The sequence below is a fragment of the Curcuma longa genome, chromosome 2, assembly GCF_044706935.1.
Source record: "Curcuma longa cultivar G26 ecotype Majalengka, Jawa Barat chromosome 2, ITB_CL_G26_1.1, whole genome shotgun sequence".
Classification (NCBI taxonomy): Eukaryota; Viridiplantae; Streptophyta; class Magnoliopsida; order Zingiberales; family Zingiberaceae; genus Curcuma; species Curcuma longa.
In genome coordinates this window covers 13,267,695-13,292,108 of record NC_133862.1, presented here as the reverse complement: position 1 = coordinate 13,292,108, position 24,414 = coordinate 13,267,695, and the positions used below count along the sequence as shown (strand labels likewise).

Here is a 24,414-nt window from a genome sequence, read left to right as displayed (position 1 = left end):
TTGTAAATCATCCATACTTGATAAATGGTACAAGTTAGAGATATTCTCGAACTTTACTTGGTTTTGCAATCAGGATCCTCTTTTTTTATGCATGCATCCATTTATTTGATATTCTTTAGTGTCAATATATATAGCACGATTGATTTTCATCCACCGTTAATATTAGATATGTTCTCCTCCAATTCATTAATTAATTACTACATAAATCACAATCATCAATTTTGAATTATTTTTTTTGTCTTTTGTTAATCATTAAGCTAGATTTTTGTATATATCTTAATTATCGATATGAACGGTTAGAAATACATGAGTCCCATTTCCAATAGAACCTAGCTACCTAGCTAGCTAAACTATGGAGGGGCATTTAATTTATTGGCTAGTTTTGTCATATATACTCTACAAATCAATGATAAATTATTTATTTATTTATTTACTTTGCTTATCGACGTACAGTTGATAAAATTTACCTTCTCGATCGGCATCTATAAATAGATAGGTCTTGCACGATCAATACTAATCAAGCAATAATCACTTAGCTTGAGTGATATCCGTAGTACTACGTAGCTTAACCATGGCTGCCCCTGTCATGCATGTGCTCTCTGCTGCTGTCCTCCTCGGCCTCTTCTTCCTGCCTTCCTCCATGGCTGCTCACAACATTCTCTACGGCGGCGAAAAGCTGTACGCCGACGGATACCTCGTCAATGGGGACTATTACTTCGGCATGCAATTCGACTGCGCCTTGGTGTTGTACCACCATGTTGAGGAGGAGGACCAAGTACTGTGGTCCTCCCCAACCAACGGCGTGGCCAAAGACTGCTTCGCCCAGTTCCAGGACAACGGCAACCTCGTCATCATCAACAGCGAGAACCAGGACGTTATTTGGGCGAGCAACACCAACGCCCTCGAGGGCCAGAGCATCCTCGTCCTGCAGCGCGACGGCAAGGTCGTCATCTACGGCGACCGTCTATGGACCCGCCCCCAGCTTAAGACCGCCGATTCCAAAGGCGCCGTCGTGATCGCCGACAAGGGCCACAACGATGCGCCGACGAACAGGAAGATCGCCATGGCAGTGACTAATAATTAGTCGATCGGCTTCACCACGAACGTACCATGCATGAATCAATAAAATGAAGCGAGCGAGGCATAAATAACTAGCTATATATACATGCATGGTACTACGTACGTAGCCTCGTTTGTTATGTTGTACCTACTGTTAAGCGTGAGTCTATCACCTTAATTATCTACTTGCGATCTGCTCTTTTCCTTTTTTTTTTTTTAAGTTGAATTGCATGCGTTGAAAAAAAGAAAAACAATTCATTAAAGAAATCTAATTAATAGCACATATAAATTGGGAAAAATAAAATCAATACAATGTTAATTTGAGATTTTGGAGGAGAAGGTTTTTAAAACTTTTAGAGCTAGAGCATCTTATTACTAGCATATATCCGAGTTCCATATTGGAATAAGATTGATACATCTAACTCCAAATAATCAGCAATCATCCTTGAATTAATGCTGTGTTTTTTAGATTCTGTATTTCAATTACTGAAACTTGCTCTTTTTATTTCTTTTTTTTATTTTTGATAATCAAGTATTTAATTCTTGAAGTTGATTAATCTCGAGATGGATTTTATATTTCGTCTATCAAATAATTCAAGAAGTGTTCTTGATTATTTGTCTGGCCGGCCGCTGCAGAGTCTCAGGTTGATGTTGTGGTTGTTTCTGATTCTTTCTTGGCGTGCGTCCCATCCCAAGCATCCATACCAACATCCACCACCGAAACCACGAGACGTGGCGTTTTACTGTTGGCTAATCCCGATACGGACCCATTACGTATTGCATGATAAGTTGTTTCGTGTTTGAAGAGAAGCAGCCGAACGGGAAGATAATATCAAGACGGTTAGTGCTGAAACGAGCACTCCCGGTTCCGGGGCATCCCTGAAACCGTACTGAGCTGGCGACTCGAGAGAGGGATAAAGCGGGGAAGCGTCCACTTCAAAATGAGGCCGAGGACCACCGCCCGATCGGAGCTCCTGGCAATGCTGGCGTTTTTGCTGAGAGGGGCGGCAATGAACCGCTCCCTCCACTTCGCCTTCCTCCTCCTCGCCGTCGTCGCTGCCGTGTTCAGCTATCGCTCGATCGCCCGCCGCGGCCTCACGCTCGATCCCATCCAGCGCCTTTACGACGAGGAGAATGAAGCGCTTGACGCCGAGGCGATGAATGAGACCCTGTTCCTCCTCGCCGCTCAAGAACCTGGCGCAAAGGAGCTGCAACGGGATGTGGCGGACCTTCTCTCGGCGGACCTCGAGTCGATTGATTTGCCTGATGGGCGGCACCGGCAAATCTCTATCTGGCGGCGCGCAGTGAAGCCGAGATATCGATCTATCTGGCGGCGCGGAGTGAAGCCGAGAAATCGATTTATGTTTTTGGCCCGCATCACGTTCCTGGCCCGGCCGGAGCACCCCCAGCACGACCAGGTTTTACCGGATTTCCAGCGGCTGCTCAGCGATTGGTTCCACAACCGCCGCGAGTTCCGACCAGAGGTGATGTCGGATCTGGTCGACCAGATCAAGCGCCCCATCGATCTCAACAACCACTACACCGACTCGGGTCAGCGGTACCCTACCTGTGCCGTCGTGGGCAACAGCGGCATCCTCCTCAAAGCAGACCACGGTGACCTAATCGACTCACACCACCTCGTCATCCGTCTCAACAACGCCCGCATATCCGGCTACCGGAGGCACGTCGGCGCCAAGACCTCCCTCTCCTTTATCAACAGCAACGTGCTCCACGATTGCGCTCTGCTCGACGGCTGTTTCTGCCACCCCTACGGCGACTTCGTCCCCGTTGTGTTCTACATCTGCCAGCCGGCGCATTTCATCGAATACATGATATGCAATTCCACGCACAAGTCGCCGCTTCTGGTGACGGACGGACGGTTCGACGCCCTCTGCGCCCGCATCGTGAAGTACTACTCTCTGAAGTTGTTCGTGGAGGAGACCGGGGAGTCGCCGTCGACGTGGGGAATGTACCGTGACGAGCGGTGGTTCCACTACTCGTCGGGGATGCAGGCCGTAGTGCTCGCGGTCGGCATCTGCGACAAGGTGAGCATCTTCGGTTTCGGTAAGTCGCCCCAAGTGAGTCACCATTACCACACGAACCAGACGAAGGAACTGAGCCTCCACGATTACCCGGCTGAGTACGAATTCTATCGGGACCTCATAGAGCGGCCGCAGTCCATACCCTTCCTCAAAGACGCCGGAGTTAAGGTACCCACTGTTGTCCTCTACCATTGAATGGCTCATACATAAACACAAAACATCTTTTTCCAAACATTTTCCCCCACAGAATCTGGATACTTGTTTTTGCTATTGGCTAGTGAAATTTTGGGCACTTAGTCTATGAATTTTAAATAATCAATGGAGATAGTATTCTGAGAGAGTTGGAGGATTCTTCTATGGTTGAAACATGGAAAATAGTTCGCATTGTGTCAGACATTTCGCCATGAATTTTTCTGGAACTCAGTTCCCTTTTCTAAAACACAGTTTCAGGCAAGATAGCTTCAGTCCATATAGTATAATTAATGTTTTGAAAATCAGATATTCCAAACATCATTATCACTCTAGCCTAACCTTCAATCTTAATCTGTTGGTGTACGTCGAACCTGACAAAGCTACATGGAAATTCCTCTTCCTCTCCATGGCATGAGTATTTAAGCTGCTAAGTACATTGTGTAAAAGTATGTCTCATAATTAAATATATCACTGGCACTTGATCCACTGTCTTTTTCCTCTATCCTTTCACAACTTAACTGTCTTCATTTCATAATCTTCTTCATTGCTACTTTTCTCTAATTGGCTAATCATATCCTCTAAACCTCCAAAAACACTGTTAACTGCCATCTGTGTGGAATCATCAAATCCAGGTTAAGACACTGATAGAAGGGAACTTAGAATTAATTAGATTGTTGTGCAGTTTCACTTGGTCCTGCAGTGCCACTTGAAGTTTGAAGCAAATCTGGAGAACCTTCCTCCTCATGGTTCTTTTGGACCTCACTGACTTCTTACAATTCAAATTTGGTTTAATTAAAAAAATATGTGGAAATCTAGGCAAATAATTATTTTACCATCTCTACTAACCATCCATGAGATAAGTAAATAAATTAGATGTGGATGCGAGTGTGGCATCTTCCTTAATTTACAGTCGTCCACATGGACGGTTGGTTTTCTAAGCATGCAATAGACAAGGACAAGGGCTTTGGAGTTTTGTGGAGTCACTCTTGATGACACACCGTCCTTCTCGTCGAAGAGCACGGGTAGGTTACAAACGAATTAAATTTTCTTAAGCAAGGTTTAGCTGACTTAACTTGATTATTTTATCCAGCACAAACTGTACAAACCTTGAAAAGAGGAGAGCAAGAGAATTGAAGCGTTGCATATTGAGTACGCAAGTCACTCAGCGGTATAAAATAAACAAACACCAGACTTGCCTATTCATTCTCACTAACCATCACAATAACACTCACTTGATGCTTCATCTCCCTGATCAGAACAATCTCAAACTTGTTACATGGAGTAATTCACCATAGCAGCAGCAGCTGCTGCTGCAAGAACCACGAGAAGAGAAAAGTAATTGCAAAATGTCGATGGAAATGGTTGGCACAGCCTGCATTAACACGACGAGCACGTCGTGCTGCAGCAACACTACCGGCGCCCCTCGCAGATGACTGACCCAAACCCCCACCTTGGCCTCGTGCTGGAGACGATCGTCCAGCAGGAATACTCCGACCGCCACTGCCGCTGCCTCTTCGCACCAGCTTCCTTTCAGCTACCACCGTTCGACGCCTTCCCTCATTAATGTGGCCCGACGAGACAGACGACAACGCCGCTGCCGCGAAGCAATGCATCAGACACAACGACTGGTCACCAGAGTAAATTGACGAGGCACGCGAGAAGGAGACGATCGATCGATCGTGTATACCTGAGGCAGTGGCGTTGGAGTCTGAGTCAGCTATGCAAGAGAAGAGAAGAAACAGTAGCAGCAGGAGAAGACCTCGCGCTGCTCTACTTGCCATCATCTCCGACAATCAAAAAGCCCACTCTGCTACCTTCTGCATATATAAATTAAGTGTGAATTTTGCTGATTTTTGTAGATCATGTGATCGAGTGGCCAGAGGAAGAGACGAGAGGCATGAGATTGAGTGGCCAGCGGTGGCAAAAAAGGACTTGACGAATCCCTTTTTTTAATAAAAAATTATGATGGCCACATATTTAAACAACTAAACATGCCAAACATGCAGTGGGTTTTTTTTTGTGTGTAAATTCTTATGAATAACGTGTCTTCTATTTGGTGAAAACATTAAGAAGGATTATCCCAAATTAAGCTTAATTAGGTAACCGTGCCCGTGATCCCAAATAAATGCCATACTTTTATGTGAAGAATGTAAGAGGCCTGGTGGTTCTTTATTGCGAACTTGTTAGAAAAAGATCACTAGTGGAGGATGTATTTGTACATACATTTGAAATACATTAAGTTCATTGGCTAAGAAACTAAATAAATGACTTCACATTCAATTTTACTCTTGTGCAAGACACTTTTCAAGCTTCATAATGTTCCATATTATAATTGAACTTCCCGATTTACCTCCTCATAGATGGTCGTAGAGCCAACCATGTGCGACCATTGGAATAGTGAATTTTACTTACTTTTTACTGAAGTATTCACTAGCATTATATTGTGGCAATGAAAACTTTTGATAGACTTAGAAATTACATTTTGATCATTGTTGAAAATTCATTTCATATCAAGTTATCTCAATTCATTTTCATATTTGCCAAGTCAACAATTCACTTGCAAAAAGGGTTCAAAATTCATGGAATCATTTGCCAAGTTAACAAGGAATATGAATCAAAAGTTTCTCCAAATTTGCACTAGATTTTTAATTCTTTAAATTTAAAATTTAGACTTTTGATTGTGAAATCGATCTACATTAATATTTAAAATTTTCAAAAATTTTAATTTATATATTTTAAATATTTTTTAATTAATTAAATTTGTCCTTCCTAATTTAAAATCCTGACTACCCACTGCATCTCTCCAAGGCAGCTTAAACATTCTTGGTCCTAAAAGGCCCAAACTTTAATGTGCCAACCTTCAAATGTTGACCATTCATCCCTGTGATTATTTTGCAGCAAGTCAAATAAAGCATTCAAGTGACATCAAACAAGCCACTGTTTACTGCATTAATAGCGCAGCAGAGGAATTAGAAGCTCTCACAAGCTCTTCCTTCCTAGGCAATATAGTACCAGCCATCTCATCATCTGTAATGTCAAATAAATAAATATATATATATATATATATGCTCTTCATATTCCTTTTTAACTTTATTGAAATGGTAAATAAAAATAAAAATAGAATCACTGTTTCAAATATCTAACTCTCTGGGAGGCCAATTCTGAAGAACACTTGTTTGTTGCCCAATTAATTCATGAGAAAAGAAGTGTATATATATGCACACATATCTTATCTGCAATCAATTAATGTGCTTCAACATATAATTTTAGTCTCCTACAATTAATTCTACCACATCTACAATTAAGTCCTTGCGTCTTCCAATGAACTTGAAATAAAGGATCTTCACATGGACCTCGCCCCTAATTGTTCAAGATGAATAAGTTCTTGCATCCACAATTAAAGCCAGAAGATAGATCAATCTGCTGCTTGATCTTCTAATCTCAAAGTTAGTTTATATAAATTAAGGTGCTAAAAATCATCACAATTCATTGAATCTCACGAAACAGAGGCAAATGCATGATCGTTGCATTAGATTGGCAGTAAAGGCGCATTAGCTGCATTCCATATTTTAAGACGCATTAATGGCCGATGCCATTTAATTATCTCTCTCATTTACTTTTTCCTTTTTGTCATTCCTTCAGAAGAACTAAGCTAAAAACTTTTAACTTTTCCTTGGTTTTCCTGTTCGAATTCTTGTGTGTGTGTGTGTGTGTTTGTTTAATGTTTTCTTTACATGTGCTCGCTCAGGCTCAATGCGTAGGAAAGTCAAGAAGAAGATGAAGAGAGGTAGAGAGAATTAAATAGCAGTTTGTCCCTTTGTAATGAAGGAAATTCATTGTCGACTGCCTATTTTTTCTCTTATATAACTGCATCGCAGAGCCCCTTCTGTTTCCCCACCAGCATAGTGAAGCCAAGCCAAGCCAAGCCCTACCATTGCTAAAGGTAAGTGTCTCTCCATGCACAGCACAGACGCAGCAGCCTCAACCTTCCTTTAATTTGGGTTGTTAATTTCAGTACTGCATACAGATTAAGATGAAGCATCACGTCCGGAGGAGCCAGAAGGTGGACCTGAACTTGAAGCTCGCGCTGCCGGCGAGAGGGGACGCGCCGGGGATCGCCGTGGATGACTACGGATCGCCGGAGCAGTTGTCGTCGCCGAGCTCGTGCCTGTCTTTGGAGGCTGAGCGTGACAGCCCGAAGGAAGCGGCGCCGATGGTGCTCGCGGCCTGCCCCCAGTGCTTCATGTACGTGATGCTCTGCAGCGCGGATAGCAAGTGCCCCAGGTGCAAGAGCGATGTCCTCCTGGACTTCCTCCACGGCAACAACGCCGCCGAGATGAGCAGGAAAATGTAAACTGCTCGATCGATCGATCGAGTCTCCTCCTTCACCCTTTAGTTTCGTTTCAGTGTGATGATGCATGGCGATACATGATATACGAGTGCCTTAGTTTCCATGGTTAACCAAAACTACACTCGGATTGGATGTCAAAGTGAATTAAAGAAATTAAAAATAAGCGAACGAAGAAGAAGAAGAAGTAGCCAATACAACAAATTGATTGATTGATTGATTGAGGCAGTTGAGAAGAACGGGGAGAGTTACGTCAGATTATAAATAACAAATTTATTTCCACCACCACTCGATCGTCCACCACTTTCTCTTTAATTCCCTCTTGGATCTTCACTTCCATACCTCGGAATACATACAGTAAGAAATAATTGCATCACTAAATGCAAGGTCATGCTGTAGCTGGCCATATTCAAGTGCAGTTACACCGCAACGCTCGTTAATTGTTCTCACCGTCGACAGATACAAGGGAAGGGAGGGGGCCAAGGCAGGCAGCCCTCCAGCAGTACAAAATAACAAATGAGAAATGATCTACTTCATAAAATTAAGAAATAATATATTACATGAAAATGTAATATGAAAATACAACATTATACACTACACTACATGGATGTGGAACCCAGATCTATAATATATTATGCTATATATTTATACTACATTTTCATATAGTGTATCATTTTTCATAACAAATAGTTGTTCTTAATCTACACGAACACTGCGTGATTGATCACCTGTTTGCGCTGGTAAAGTAGTAGAAATGTCTGTCATCATCTTCTCTCTCACTCAGTATCTATCCGTGTGTGTTGACTGATCAGAGCTTGAATTCCCTCTTGGTGTATGGTGAATTTTCATGATCGAAGAGGCCATCAGACCTACCTGGTATGCTCATAAATTAGTGTACAATCTACATGTGAGAATGGTGGACAGTAGTCCTGAAACATGATTAAGTTGGTTATTACATGACAGATTTATTGCAATAGATAAGGATTGAATCTTGATAAAATCGAAATAAATAAAGTCAAGATAATGCCCTCTCTATAACTTTTCGATTTACCTTCTCACAATTGATTATGCAGCCGACTATGTAGAACTGTTGGGATGAGAGATTCCATCTTTTATGGTGAATAGAAAAATGGATGATGATGTTTAGAACAGGGACCAAAAATCAGAGTTGAAAGTTGTTTACCATTATTAATGACCTATTTGGGAGACCTCAGAATCACCTCTATCCCTTGGAATGGTTTGGGCTAAAATAACAAACAAACTTAATTAAACAAACAAAATGAGATTTTATTATGGCTAAAATAAGTAAATAACAAACAATAATTTATGAATACATTTATTAATTAATTTATTTATTTAAATTTTAATTAAAAATCTATTTCATTATTTTTATTTTAATATATAAAATTATAATAATGTATAAAATTTTATAGTCTTAAATTGTCTATAATAAATTAAAAGTAAAATAATGTTAATTTCATATATTAGATGAAAGTTTTACTTAAATTTTAATTTATAAAAATAATAATGTCATTAGTTGAGTTTGATAAAACTAAAGTTTTTAACAAAGAAGTTTGAATAAGGTCAATTATAAAATAAACAAACTTAAATGCAACTGTTTTATACTGATAAATTTTCATGATATTTACATTAAATTTTCCAAATAGCTCCCTTATAATACCATTGTGCATAGAAAATGCATTTTTTTTTACTTTGAAATTATGAGTTCCAGAATCCTTTATTATAATCATCCACGTCTTAAATATATTTTGATGCCTAAAAGTTGGATAGGTTGACCCCTACGTAAGGACTACATTATCCTCAATTCCTATGAAATACAAGATGCTCATTAAATGATAAGAATAATTAAGAAATTAATATTTAGTTATATGACTATGATACGATTTCATATTTCATTTAAGCAAAGGAAGATTTTTATGCCTCGTTCTAGATGAAAGAAAGTAATTGGTCTTTAATTCATATTATAAATAACCTAAAAAAAACTTTATTTATATTCAAAAGTTAGGAAAAGTTATATTCATTTCATATGAACAGAAACAATATAGAATAAATCAAAAGAGTTCTGCACTATGAACTTTGTACCGCGCACATAACTTAATTACTTAGATGGACCTCAAAAAGTCAAAGTAACGTAAGCAAGAGTAAAGAAATGGAATAAATGTAAAAAAAAATATGAAATTAAGAAATGAAAAAAAATACTGTATGATGAAACAAGAAAGAAAAAGGATACGACACTATAATCTCACTTTGCTTTACCATAACCATACATATATTTTTTACTAATCCCCTCCAAGAGGAAATATATGGAGGGAAATATATATATATATATATATATATATATATATATATCTATATTAGTAACTATATGCTTTATACTATTAATGAAAATGTATCCCGATCTATCTTGATTACGATGAATTTGTATGAATATCTATCTGATACATTATTTACATGTCAAGAACCAGATTTGAACTGGTGACACAAGGATTTTCAGTCCGCTCTACCAACTAAGCTATCTCGATCATTTCTCATGCATTATCCTGGTGCAGTGTTTGTGTTTATGTCAATTAAAGGGACTAACAAAAATTTAACTAGTAAGCATAAGGATAATGATATGGACTGTGAATGATTTAATAATAGAGACTATTTGTCCATATATGTTTATTTGTAGAGGTATTGAATCTATCAAAATTGGGATAAAATCCAAGGATTTTAGCTCAGATATATTTGTGTTGTGAAAGAGTATTGGATTGAATAAGAAAGATAGTGAATTTTGTTTGAACTAAATTGTTGATGAAAAATAAGAGGATAAATATTTAGGAAGTAAAATTACCTTTATATTGGGGATAGAGGGACTTTGACTATCTTATACATTACAATAACTCTTTCCCTTCTTTGGATAATTCCTTTTGAAGTCTTGCAATTATAGGATTAAGGGGGTGTTTGGTTGAGAGTTACCGTTGATAACTTTAGTTATCTGTCCAAGGTTATCGTTAACTTTGTTTGATTTAGATTATGATCGATTCTCAAGTAAAGCAGTATCACCGCCATATCAACAAATAGGCTATAATTCGAGAATGTGACTACCTTGGCAGCCTAAGGTTTTCTATGATTTCGAAAGTTAATGAAATTTTTTTTGTGATTATCCTCTGATTTTAAAATTAAGTTAATTGAAATATATCGTAAAACCTAATTGAAATCAAGTTAATCAATTCAATAAATTTTAATTTAAATACTTATAAATTTAAAAGAGATAATTTATTTTAAATTTAAAAAATAAAATTAATGAATTATATTTATTAATTTAATAAATTATTTTATTAAAATTATTATTTTAATGAATTATTTTATTAAAAAATATAAATTCATTTTAAATTTTAAAAAATGATAAATAAATTATATTTATTTTTTTATATATTATCAATTTATTATCATCATTAATATTATTAATATTAATATTATTAATTTATTCTAAAAATAAATTAAATCAAGGGTAATATAGTAAATGTTAAATTGATTATGATTTATTCTCTCTAAATAAATAAATTAAATTAACAATATTAGATTATATTTTATACTTCATAATCTTAGTTATGTGATTAATTAGTAATCATATAATCAAAATTATGTATGATAACTTAAATCAAACGCACCCTAAAAGTCATTTGAAGATCTAGGTTTGGATGTACTCTTACATTGTCATGCACACTCAAATATGAAATAACTTTAGCTAACTTAAGGCTCTATCAAGTTTCCATCATCTTTCATACAAAGCTTAATTATGAAATAACTTTAGCTAAGTCAAGGCTCCATCAAACACTAATTTTGAGCGGTTAAAAATATATATACATAGAGCATTTTTATCTAAGAAATTCTTTATTAATTTAATTAAAATTATTTAAATTTAATTAAAATTACTTCATACTCTCAAAACAATTATAATATTATTGTTAAAACATCGTGTAAATGTTAATTAAATGGCTTCTACACATTGTAGTAATTATTAAACGACTGCTATAATAATATTACGATAATTTAAACTATGTTGAAATGATTTTAGAGTCCATGACAAAAGAGGGACTAAAGTTGCACAAGGGCAAGGATGGGAAGAAGAAAAATGAAGCGTTGAATGCGATTTTCAAAGGGCTTTGCAAGGTCATAATGAAGTGCTTATAATGAGGTCAAAAAAAAAACATAGCCGTCCTTATCACTTTATCGGCTCTACTTTTTGTGCACAGACGGGCAAGTAACTTGAGAGAATAATGAAAGTCGATCACGATTCGAAATTAATTATTCTATGGTTTGAAATCGATTCGATAATTTTTGACATGTTCGATCTTTAATTCATCCAAGACAATTATGATTCACAATTCAATATCTTAATATCTTCTATTCATGATTCAATTCCCAATTCACCATAGTTTAAGATTATTAATATTTTAAAATTATAAATTTATAAAAATATATAAAAAGGATTCGTACTTATTTAACTTAGCCTACAAATCTCTTATAATTTTGAAAGAGTAACTTGAACTTTAGAAATATTGTCATCAGTATTTCTTTGTATTTTGGATGTTGAAACTTAATTAAAATTATCATCGATAAATTAAATATCATGATCTTATTGGAATTGATTATTTCCTTGTCCATTTGATCTTTTCATTATAATTGAAAAATTAAAATAAAAAATGATCGAGATTTTAAAATTAAAAATTAATATAAATTCATTCTCTTCTAATAATCAAAATTATTTTTTACTTCTTCCTCCGTCTGACATCAATAAATTATTACAAAATTGAAAAAATTTATTTACTCTCTTATTTTTCTATTCTTCTAACTATTAAAATAATAATATAATAAAAATAAATTATTAATTAATTATTAAATAATTAATTAATACATAAGGATGTCAATAGTTTAATATATTTGGTTAGGCTACGAAGCTCTCATCAAGGAGATCAAGTTTCAGGTTCGGCAATGAAATTATTTTAACAAATTTTCACTATAAACAAAAACAAAAAAATCTTTGACAGTTAATTAAGCCCATGACCCGTCCATAACCAACCCGACAAGGGACGAATCGATTATGGGTCAGGTCAAACAACTCGAGTCAATGAGTAACCAACCTATTGACCCTGTTACGGACCCTAACCGGGTCCGATTAGGATCCGACCAATGGGCAATATACTTTGACCTGTCTCCGTGTAAGTGGTGATTGTATAATATTGCCGTCATAATAATTAATTAGTTTGATTTAAATGGTGGCATGACAATTGGCTTTTTTTTTTTATAATAGATGGATCGATCTTCTCTTTTAATTTATCTATTAGATAAAATTAGAATATACTTTATATACATTCAAAAGTCGACTTTTAATAGTTTATCATTATACCTTGAATAGATAAAATTACTCCAATATGACTATGATATTGCATTGTGGCTCAATAATTTGTTAATAAAAAAAAATATATTTTTCATTCTTCTATCTGCCCCCATTGAAGAGTTATCATTGTCGTGTACAACTATATAACGCTTCGTACTAAAGATCGAACAATCTAAAAAAAACTCAAATAAATAAATAAATAATTTCAAACCATATCCCTTAATTGATACACACACGTTTTCAAACTGATCGATCTCAACTGGCAGATAAGAAGGCCAGTCCTACTCAGAGAGTAAAATTAATAGACAAATGAGAAAAACATGCGCATCGAATCATGGGGGGCCTTCTATCCTTTCCTGTTCACACAAACCATTCGAAGCCCTGTATCTTCACAGCCACGACAAAGCCCACATGAGCATTCTGTCACTGTTGGCCCAATTCCAGTGCTTCGCTTATTCGCTCTCCCACCATTTGTGCAATTATTATTGTCAGTCAGTCTTCCTAATGCTGAATTTGATCGACTGATTCGATCGAAAAAACTATACAAAGGCTTTTGAAGACTTGTTTATACTGAAAAAATTGGTTGTAAACTCGAATGGAATCAAATTGTCTCGCCTCTCTTTTGATTTCCAAAAAGAACAAAATCGGTTTTAAGAAAAAATTGCTGTTTATTTACAAAAATGTTTTTTTATAAAAAAAATGGGGGAAAAAAAGTTAAGAAAACCTGATCGCATCCGAACTTTCTGATGGCGGCGCCGGTGAGGAGAGCCGTGGCTACCGCGAGCGGCGGAACAGGCGGCGGAGGAAAGTGATGCAGGCATCGAGTGGCTCCACGGCGAGGCCGCAGGTTAGGATGGCCAGCGCCCGCCGCAGCGTGCCGCCGCTGCGCCTCCGGCAATGGTATTCAGCTCCCGACGGCGTCGGATGAAGGTACGCGTGCGCCGCCTGCTTCACGAGGCGGTTCCTGATCCGGATCTCGCCTCCGGAGCCGGCGCCTGGGGTGGAGGCCGAGCGGGCCCCGGCGGGCGATCCCGGCGGCAAGCGGATGAGGTCGCGGAGGCTGATGTACCCCGAGTCGCCATCCTCCCGAAGGGGGCGATCCGAACCGGCGCCGGGGTCGCCGTTGGGGGAGGAGAGACCGACATCGAGCGCCGCGGGGCGGGCCGGCGCACGGAAGCGCCTGCGCGAGTGGTCCACAGCGGCGGGGGCGCTCGATCGCCAGTGGCGGATGACGAAATCGCCTCCCGCCGAAGCCCCCGCCGCTGTCTGGGCGGCGGATTCCCCCACCATCGCGGGGCGAGAGACGAAGAGATACCGAGCGGCGAGCGAGAAAGAGAGAGAGAGAGAGAGAGAACAAAAAGAGGCGATTTCTAACAATTCGATTTTAACATTAAATTAGCATTCCCCACCTAATAATTTGCCTTAATCCATTCCCCACACTTTCTTTTACGTCAATCACAAATCAAATTTCTCCAAATATGTCATTTTTAAAAATAAATAAATAAATAAATAATATATAAATAATTATGTAAATGTGACTTGGTCAGTTGGTGGAGGGCATAAAACATGGAAAATGAATAATTTAATTTTATGCGTGATGTCTAGTGTGGGTACCCAAAGACTTTGACTCATAACTTAATGATATGGTGGTGGGCGATGATTAATTAATTTTCACTTTTGCACTTATGTAGAAACATTTATTTGTTATTGTCCAGCAATCGCATGTGGCTCTACGTTTGACAGTGTTGTCTAATTTAACGATCAAAATTTAGAAGCGATCTGGAGCGCTCAATTAATTTCGCTCCGAAGAAGTGGACGTCTCGCCTTCGAGATGCAAGTTGCAGTATCTCAATTATTGGATCCGGGTCGCAGTCCGTTGACTAAGACTCCGTCCGAGGGTCACTGTACTGGTTAATTTGTTATTTATTTATTATTATTATTATTTGAGATTTAAAAAACTATTTTAAATTAATTTATTTACCATTGAATTAAATTGACACAGTCCGAGTAAATCCAGCCGGATCATCGTCCTATCTAAGTCCGGTATATCTAAGTCCGGTATGTCGATCTAAGTCCGGTATGTCGATCGATGTCCTCCATAACAATAGGACCCTATTGGGTAACAATCTCTCTTGTCTTTGGTACCGACCTCTCTTGTCTGCACAGCAACAAGCAACAGTGGTTTCTAGACGATGAGGAATCCTAGCTAAGTGGACTCTCTCTAACTTTAATCTCTGATAGTCTCTGACATGAAATCGACCCCAGTGAAGTTGTCTATCTCGAAAGCGACATCGGACTAATGATCAGACAATGTTAGAAGTATGGCTTAATGGTTGTCACCCTTAATGCAAAGTCCTACTCGTGCAGCTAGGCAGCAGGCGGCACTTCGCTTGCGCGATCCTTCATGAGGCCCGCCTAGGATTTATGTGGACCTTTTACCTTCACGACTATATAAGATTCCGCGTAGATAAGTGAAGATATGATTATTTTTTACTCTCACATAAAGACTAATCTTCATCGCCTTCTTATAGCTCTTTTGCTCTCCCATGCACACACGTGAGCTTCACACACGTGAGCTTCACACTTCAACCCATCACTGACTTAACCGTCAGAGAGGTCACATCGACAACGTCGACCGCCGATTGATGAGCTTTGATCCATAGGACACTAGGTGCAGACGCACCGACAAATCGACATCCACCATAGTTCCACATGAAGAAGGAGATGAGGATCTTGAGCAAGTGAAGAAGGATATTATCAAGAACTACAGCTACATTCTTACTTTAGCTAACTTACAAGTACATGGCTTTGGTTCTCTATTATGATTACTATCAAGAACTTAGTACAATCTTCACTAATAGTCGGGGTGGGAATTGATTGGGAGGGAGTCTTATTTTTGGTACTTCACGGAAACCGTTTCGTTGATTTCCCTTGTACAAAAATTTTTCGTACAAAGGACGAAACTTTCAATGTTGACAAGAAAACCGTTTCGTTGATTTCCCTTGTAAAAAAATTTTTCGCGGATCGTTGGCTTCTTGTGTTTGTTTTCAGGTTCCATGCAAAGGTAAAAATAACTAAATTATAGCGGAAATAAAACTTAGTTATACCTTTCACCTTTGGATTCTTTAGAGGTTGGTTTTTAGGAAAAACCTCTTGGTCTTCTGCCGTATCCCTCTAGCCTTCTTGGACGTCGTGTGGGCGACGATCTTCCAAGAACAAATCCACCCAATGATTCTCTTCTTTTCCTCTTCCTCTTCCTTTTCTTCCTTCTCTTCTTCTTCCTTTCTTCTTGGCCGCCGGCCCTAGGAAGGGGATCCAAAGGTGGCGCCGGCCCTAGCTCAAGGAGGAGAAGAAGTGGTGGCCGGCCCTAATCCAAGGAGGATGGGGATGGTGGCCGGCCCTAGCAAGGAGGAGAAAGAAAGGAGGAGGCCGGCCCTATAAAACCAAGGAGGAGAGGCTAAGATCAATAATAATAAATCCTCTTGTAAACCCCTTCTTTTATAGCCAAGCCGTCTCAGAAATTTTAAAAATTTTCCAACAAATTCCTTAAATAGATTTTGATAGAATCAAATCTAATCAAATCTTTTAAGAATATTTGTTAAAAAAAATATCTGACAAACTTATCTTTATCCAGATTTAAAATTAAAATCTCTAGATAAGATTTTGTCAGTTTTTAATAAAATTTCTTTTCCTTATTTGCGGAAGAAAAAACCGAACCAAGTTCTTATTCTTTGTGGCCGGCCCCTTAAGAATAAAACCGAACCAAATCTTTTTATTCTTAAGTTGTAGTGGGCCCTAGCAAGAGAATAAAACCGAACCATAGTTCCAAGTTCTAATTAAACCAAGTTCTAATTAAACCAAGTTCTTATTAAACCAAGTGGGTGGATATTATGGCTTCATTTAGAGGCTACAACAGGGACCACGAGGAGGAATTGGTTTTGGCCTTCCGATGAGCTAAGGCTTCCCATGTTCGTCCTGAACACACAACCTTAGTCCATCAATAATAACTCATACCACTAAAGAGTTATTATCGAACTACCGCACCAATCCCATATTACAATATGGGCTCCTTCTTACCATGAGTGCATTAGTCTCCCTGTGTTTAAGATATCGAATGTCCGTTAATTAATCGAATTACTGACAATTCAATTAATTAACTTCTGAGTCCGAGAGTAGTACCACTCAACCTTATTATCATGCGGAACTAAGTCCACCTGCAGGGTTTACATGATAATCTTTATGAGCTCCTCAAGGGGACATCATCAACCTATTTAATAGGACACAGTTTCCTTCTATAATTAACAACACACCATATACATAACATTATATCCTAACTCATCGGGCCTTTTGATCTAACGAGATAAATCTCACCCTTTGATGAATCAAAGAAATATATGCTAAGTATATGTGCTTGTTATTATATCCGGATTAAGAGTATGCACTTCCATGATAACTGAGGTTTAGTTCGATTATATAGTCAGTATAAATCGAACGCCCTCAATCGGTCCTGCTCAATACACACAAAGTGTACTAGTGTAATTTTATAGTTAAGATAAACTAATACCAAATTACACTACAATCGTTTCAATGGTTTGTCCCTATCCATCACGATTGTGAGCACCTTTATAACTTATAAGGAACTGATAACATGATCTTCTGTGTGACACCACACACCATGTTATCTACAGTATAAATTAAATGGACAACTGTACACAGACATTTGACTACAATATGATTCTCATTTCAGAATGTTTATTTACATAGCTAGGATTTTGGTATATATCCCAACACTTATAGGGTAAAGCAAATGAAGATCAAGAAGGTCGACGACCAAATACTTGATCAAGCGAGGAAAGAACTCGGTCAGATCTCATTTCAGCCACTATATTCTGAAGACAGTCGACTGATTTGGTAAGATCAGTCGACTGGCACGCCTGGTACACTGTGTTAGCCGACTAAAACACATGACAGTCGAGTCGGATTCCTTGATCAGTCGACTGACGTTAGAGATCAGTCGACTGAGGTTGTCTCAGAAGCAGGCAGAAGAGAATCGACTCGATTGAGGTTTTGCTTGAGTCGACTGTCAGTGAACAGAAGCTTAAACGACTCGACTGATCATCCACATCAGTCGACTGAGATTAGATCAGTCGACTAATAGGAAAAGTTAGCCGATTGAAGTTTAAATTCCGACAAAAATTAGACGTGACTTCAGCAGTTCAGTAGCCGTTTTCTAGGTTTGACTAAATCAGTCGACTGACATGGTAAAATCAGTCGACTGATGACATAAAAACTGAACCTGTTTAAATGGTGAAGAGCTACTCGTGGAGGAAAAAAAATACTATTTATGCTCCAAGTGCTTGTGCTCTAGTGATCAAGAAACTTGCTGGTGTTCATCTACAAAGCTTGGAGGAACCTCTTGAAGAAGAAGAAGCATTCTCATCACTTTTATGTAATATCTTTACTCTTCTTCTTCTTTGTATTAATTGTTTGGTTGTTTGTATACAACTTGTAACCTGTTGTAAGAAGGTTTCTCCACTTTCGGGGTTTGTCTGAGAAGGAGAAGATATAGTGGAAGAGTGAACTGAGTGAAGATCCTTGGATTAGTCGCCTCAAGGAGGCGGATACCAAGTAAATCCTTCGCGTTAGTATTGTTGAGTTGAGAAGGTGTGTAGCGAGGATTCTTCATCGACGAAAGTTCAAGCTCAAGTTTCGATCTAGATGAGATTTGTTCTATCTTTGGTACAATCCTCACGACTAAGGGATCGAACTTCTCTCCCCGATCGAGGATAGGATTTGCTCTATACTGGTGCAATCTTCACAACCTAAAGATCGAGCTTCTCTCCCTAGTCGAGACGAGATTCACCCTATTAAAACTTGGCATTATTATTATTATCTTCATGGTCGTGGGATTGAGCTCCTCTCCTCGATCAAAACGGAATAAATATTCTGGTATTCTGGACATTTTTATCATTGTTCTCGCAATTGAGGCATTGAGCTCCTCTCCCTGCATGACCACAATGGTTCTCGAATGACGAGGAAATCGAACCGAACGAGCTCTCTCTAACCTCAACTTCTGATAGTCTCTGACTTGAAATCGACCCGAACGAGGTTGCCTATCTTGAAAGTGACATTGAGCTAACCATTAGACAACGTTAGGAGTACGATCCAATGGTTGCCACCACCATTAACAACTTGCTCATGCAACTAGCCAGCCGGCAACGCTTTGCTTGTGCGATCGTCCATGTGGCCCACCTAGGGCTCACGTGATAACTTATGTGGATCTTCCAGCTCCGTGGTTATATAAAGTTTCACGAAGGTAAGTGAATGTGTGTTTTTTTTTCCTCTCACACAATGACTAATCTTCTCCGTTTTCTTCGAACTTTTTCGCTCTCTTGCGTATGCACGTGAGCTTCACACCTCAGTCCATCGCTATCTTGACTATAAGAGGGGTCATGCCGGCAATATTGACTCCCAATTGATGAACTTTGATCCACAAGACACCGAGAATGAGACCAATTATCCATTGTAGTTTTGGAAAAAAAAAAGGAGAGGAGGATCCCAAGTGGTGAAGAAAGACACTATCATATATCTTTTATAGGTAGAAAATTGATGTTATTTTTCTTGTTGGGTTTCTAATCGAAATTAGACTTTCATCTTCATCTTCATCTCCATAAACATGATGTTAGAGTAACGAGTAAAGATTAGATAATAAATAAATAAATAATTTTAGTAAAAAACATGACCTACTTACACTTTGTACTATGCTCGACACCAAAAGTTAAATCGTGTCAAGTCAAATCCAGGATTAAAATGGGTCATCTTTCTGACTTACAGATTGTTCTTGGTACAAAGTCAAATTGAAATCCATAAAAGTCAGCTTGCTTTTTCAGAAAGTCAAAAATAAGTCAACGAAAGTACCATCATCGACTTAGATCTTTTGGGATTCTAGAGAGCCTCAAACATGGGAATCAAATAAAAGACCAAACATTCATGACACAACCTTCGCAGATAATTACATCGATTATTATTTTGATTTAGTTTAATTTTTAAATTATATTGATATGGTTTGATTTGAATTGATAACATGGGGAATAATAGTTCTTTTAATGTTTAATGTGAATCATTCAATATTTATAAATTTTTTATCAAAAAGTTAAAATATGACAATTTAATTTACACGCTATATTTTATAAGATAAACCTTAATTAATAATTAATAAACCTAGAAAAAAAATATAATGCTAAGTGTGCAAAATCAATTTAACATTCAGTTTTGATTTTAATTTCAATTTACTTGGTTATTCAGTGAGCAATGACATACAAACGCCCCTGCCTCGGTCCAAATGAGACATATATGAGTTTAGAATGAAGTTTCAATTTTCTTATGCGGGCAAGACACAACTCATCGTCTCGGTGCTTCATATCATAGAATGGAATGCTTCTGCCCTATTTTGCCTCTACTCCAAAGAATCATTGATCGCTCGTTTTTATAGTATCTATAGGTTTTTTATGTGGATGTCTAAGCAGCCCCGGTGTCTTGAATTGATATGCGCAAGTCAAAAAATGAAGGAGCCTTGGGATTTCTAAATTTGAAAATTTTGAATCTTGTCTTACTAGCTAAGGTACTTTGAAAGATACAATAAAAGGAGCATGTTCTTTAGATCAAGGGGGTACATCACACCTACTTAAGATGTGCTAATGTATGAATATACGAGGTGGTGCACTAAGATGCACTGCTAATGAAGCGGTTACTTTATATCTGAGATCTTATAAGTTCGACATTTGGATGGTTGATGGATGTTATACAGAGGATGACGGAGTGGGTTGAGCAAGATGGAGAGGGTGGCTAGGGTGTATGTCCTTTTTTTAGAATTCTAGCTTCAAGGAACCTTGAGTGTGGACAGTGTGAAATATCCAACCGATGCATGCAGTGACATTCTAGATGCTAGCATAGAGATATATATCTCATGAAGGACATGCAAGACTTCTATGGCAGACATGGAGACACAGGAGCACATATTCTTTAGATGCCCTCGGTTGCGGTTTTATAAAGGAGGATCAGACATTGACTATATATGGAATATGAGATATCTAACTATATAAGCTCAATTAGCCCTGGTTGACCAAATTATCTTCTAACTCATTTTCTTGCACTTGTATCATTTCCTCCCTCCTTCCTATCGTCTTCTCGGTAATGAGACGCCTAAAATTTATTCCAAATAGTTGAAATGTAATAATCATTAATGCCATTTTATCTTCATGTATAGTTTTTTTCCTCTTTTAGGAAATTATTAAATTACTCCTTGAAATTTTAAGATTCATTAAGATTAAAATTACTCTAACATTCGTTTTATTATCCAAATCAAAAGAGAAATAATATTGAGGTCATTTTGACGACAAGGGTATGTTTTAAGTGAATTAAATCTCAGGGGGTAGGTTACAAAATTACCTATTTCTTTTCGTTATATTTATATTTTTCTTTTGCTTTAAAAAAATTGGTTGTCAAGGATAAAATAAATAAATAAATCAATAAATTAAAAAGGGTTCATTGACTTGCCCGCCCCTTAAAGAAATTTTGGTTTGGAAAATATTTTCCATTTTCTGTTTTCCATTTTCTATTTCCAGTTTTCCATTTTCTGATCCAGTTTTTAGAAAACAGAAAATGCGTTTGGTATGATATGTTGTTTTCTATTTTCTGGAAAAGAAAACTGGAAAATGCGTTTGGTTTGATAACTATTTTCTATATTTTTTATTTTTTTATTAAAATAAAAATCTAGAATTTTAATTAATTATCTTAATTAATCCAACGGCCTTTTGTCTCATCCCACGAGTTTTAATTAATTAACTAACCTTAATCCAATTCATCAATTAATTTTTTATTAAATTACCTAATTAAACATATTAATCCTCAATTAATTAACAATCCTCAATTAATTACCTAATAGTTATTAAACTAATTAACTAACTAATGATTTAATTAACTAATTAATCTAATAATTAATTAACTCAATTAATTAAAACTAATCGGTAAAGTTTCCTTTACCGATTTCATCGGCAACTTCTCGCGACCGACGGCAGAGGCGGCGTCGACAGGCGGCGGCGACTCCGGCGTTGGTGGGCGGCGTCTTGAGCGCAGGCAGGCGGCAGGCGACAGGCGGCAGGCGGCTGAAGGGCGGATCGAAGTCGCGAGGGCCGTGCGCGGAAGGCTTCGCCGGGCCTGCGTCTGCTCTTCTGCGCGGACGATACTTGGCGCTTCGTCTCCGACCATGGAAGCAGGCTTTTGGGGAAGGCGCCGCCCTCGTCCCCATCTTCCTCGTCCTCGTCTTCTCCTGGTTTCCTTTGCGGCGTCTTCCGCGGCGGGGGTTGTGGCGGAGGGGCGTCCTCGGCGACGGTTTCCTCTGCGGCCTCTCGTCTTCTCGCGCAGCCGCCGCTCCCATCCCTTCCGACTCGCGCAGCCGCCGCTCGGATCTCAACGCCGATGATAGAAAAGCGATAGGAAGAGGAGAGGAGGAGGTTATGTCGGGAGAGGAAAAATCGGGAGGAGGAGGGGGCGGACAAACGCGGAGGATGGGAGTGGTACTGTAGCCGCGTTTTCCAATTTTCCAATTTTCATTCTCAAACCAGAAAACACCAAAATATCATTCTCCAGTTTTCCAGAAAATGAGAGTTCATTTTCTAAAAAATGAAAATGAAAACAGCAACCATTCAGCGTTTTCCATTTTCCTTGGAAAAGGAAAATGGAAAACGCTGGAAAACAGCCCAACCAAACGCTGCCTAAATATTTCCTGAACTCTCACATTTTCGACAATATTTCCTTTCCGCGTCCCTTCTTAAGGCCTCTTTGTCATCTCCGCCTCAAATCCATGGATCCCTCCGACTTGCAGCCCTCTCCCCGGCGGGAGTTGCAGATACAAGGCCGCCGCCCGTCGCCTCTCAGTGTCAGCAAGGACTCCTACAGGATCAGGAAGCCCCCCATCGCACCGCCGCCCCGCCATCCCACGGCGGAGCACCAGCCGCCGCCGCAGCCGCTGCCGCCTCCCGTCGCGATCCCGTCATCATCTACTCCGTCTCCCCCAAAATCATCCACGCCACGCCGAGCGAGTTCATGACGCTGGTCCAGAGACTGACCGGCCCGGAATCCGCCGACCCTGACCCTCCTTCTCTGCCCTCGCCCGGCGGCGCGCTCTCCCCCGCCGCCCGCATCGCCTCCTTCGAGAGGCCGTCGCCGCGCGCGTCCGCGGCCAGGTCCAGCGCATCGGATCTGGAGATGGACGGCTTGCCAGCGCCGGACCGACAGAGTCTGTTCCCCGGGATCCTGACGCCGATGCCGGCGGCGCTTCCCCGATCTCGCCCAACCTCTTCTCGCCGTCGTTCGACCTCAGCTTCCTGTTTGAATTGAGCCCGGCTTTCGCCAACAAAAACCCTAACAGTTTGAGCAACAGCTTCTTGGCCAGCCCTAGCAACAACCTGCTATCGACGCCCAGTGTTCCATCGCCTGGAGCCTTTTGGGATCTCATGAACCAATTCCCAGACTCGTTGTAGGTCAAGAGAAATCAAATCTCTGTAACTCGCCTCCCTAATTGGATTCCTTCAATGGAAAAGAAGAGATGAAACGCAGAAGGGAGAAGATTGGAAAAGGAATGGCCAGTAATGGATGGAGGAACCATTCAATGGACTTGTCTGTGGGCCATTTGAGAGCTACATCTCTTCCATTTCCAGCTGAATTGTGAGATCTTCATAGTTTCCACGCAGGTAGATCTTCTCAGCCATTTGATTTTCTCTTCCAAGCAGCTTTGGATTTTGACAATTTTTTATTCTTTTTTGTATTGACAAACATATGCTTGAGATTAGAAAGTTATACGTGACAATAAAAAAATTATTGCAAGAGGAAGAACTTGCTTTGTTTCTTCGCTTGTCCTCGTCATTATCTTAGCATCTGTCTTCTCTTCCAATTTCACTTCTTGACTTTTCAACCATCATCTCATTTCTATTTTTTTAAGAAACTAAATGAAATTTAAAAAAAATTGTATTTTTGTTCCCATCTTGTTAAGAAATGCAATTTGAAGAAATGCTTATTTTTCTCATTATTACCTTTTTTTTTTGTATATCTTTATTATACTCTAATTATTAAAAGTATCTTGAAATTTACAAGTTTGACTTAATGATGAAACCGCATGTTTAAATTAATTATTATAAGACAGATTTATTAAAATATATAAGAATCAAATCTCGATAAAAATTAAGATAATATTCTCTTCTATAGTAGTTAATTACAATTTTTTAATTTACTTTTTCATAAATGATCATGGAGCTTAGGCCGACTACGTGAAATTGTTAGGATGATAAATTTCATCTTTACTAAAATTGAAA

The 24,414-nt window shown here is 38.7% G+C and overlaps 3 protein-coding genes and 1 pseudogene across 3 annotated transcripts; 3 read left to right on the top strand and 1 right to left on the bottom strand.

Annotated features, from left to right (window-relative positions):
• Nucleotides 1-571: 571 nt before the first annotated feature.
• LOC141821650 (mannose-specific lectin CEA-like) lies at nucleotides 572-1,084 on the top strand. Its single transcript, XM_074709015.1, has one exon. The coding sequence runs from the start codon at nucleotides 572-574 to the stop codon at nucleotides 1,082-1,084; it is 513 nt and encodes a 170-aa protein (XP_074565116.1).
• Nucleotides 1,085-1,965: 881 nt separating this feature from the next.
• On the top strand, nucleotides 1,966-3,386 carry LOC141822114 (sialyltransferase-like protein 1). The gene has a single exon (XM_074709541.1). It carries the CDS (start codon nucleotides 2,001-2,003, stop codon nucleotides 3,294-3,296), a length of 1,296 nt encoding a protein of 431 aa, XP_074565642.1. The 5' UTR covers nucleotides 1,966-2,000; the 3' UTR covers nucleotides 3,297-3,386.
• Nucleotides 3,387-13,373: 9,987 nt separating this feature from the next.
• Nucleotides 13,374-14,348, bottom strand: LOC141815446 (uncharacterized). The gene has a single exon (XM_074703394.1). The coding sequence runs from the start codon at nucleotides 14,333-14,335 to the stop codon at nucleotides 13,820-13,822; it is 516 nt and encodes a 171-aa protein (XP_074559495.1). The 5' UTR covers nucleotides 14,336-14,348; the 3' UTR covers nucleotides 13,374-13,819.
• An 8,559-nt stretch (nucleotides 14,349-22,907) lies between these two features.
• LOC141821411 (protein MKS1-like) lies at nucleotides 22,908-23,951 on the top strand (annotated as a pseudogene).
• Nucleotides 23,952-24,414: the final 463 nt, after the last annotated feature.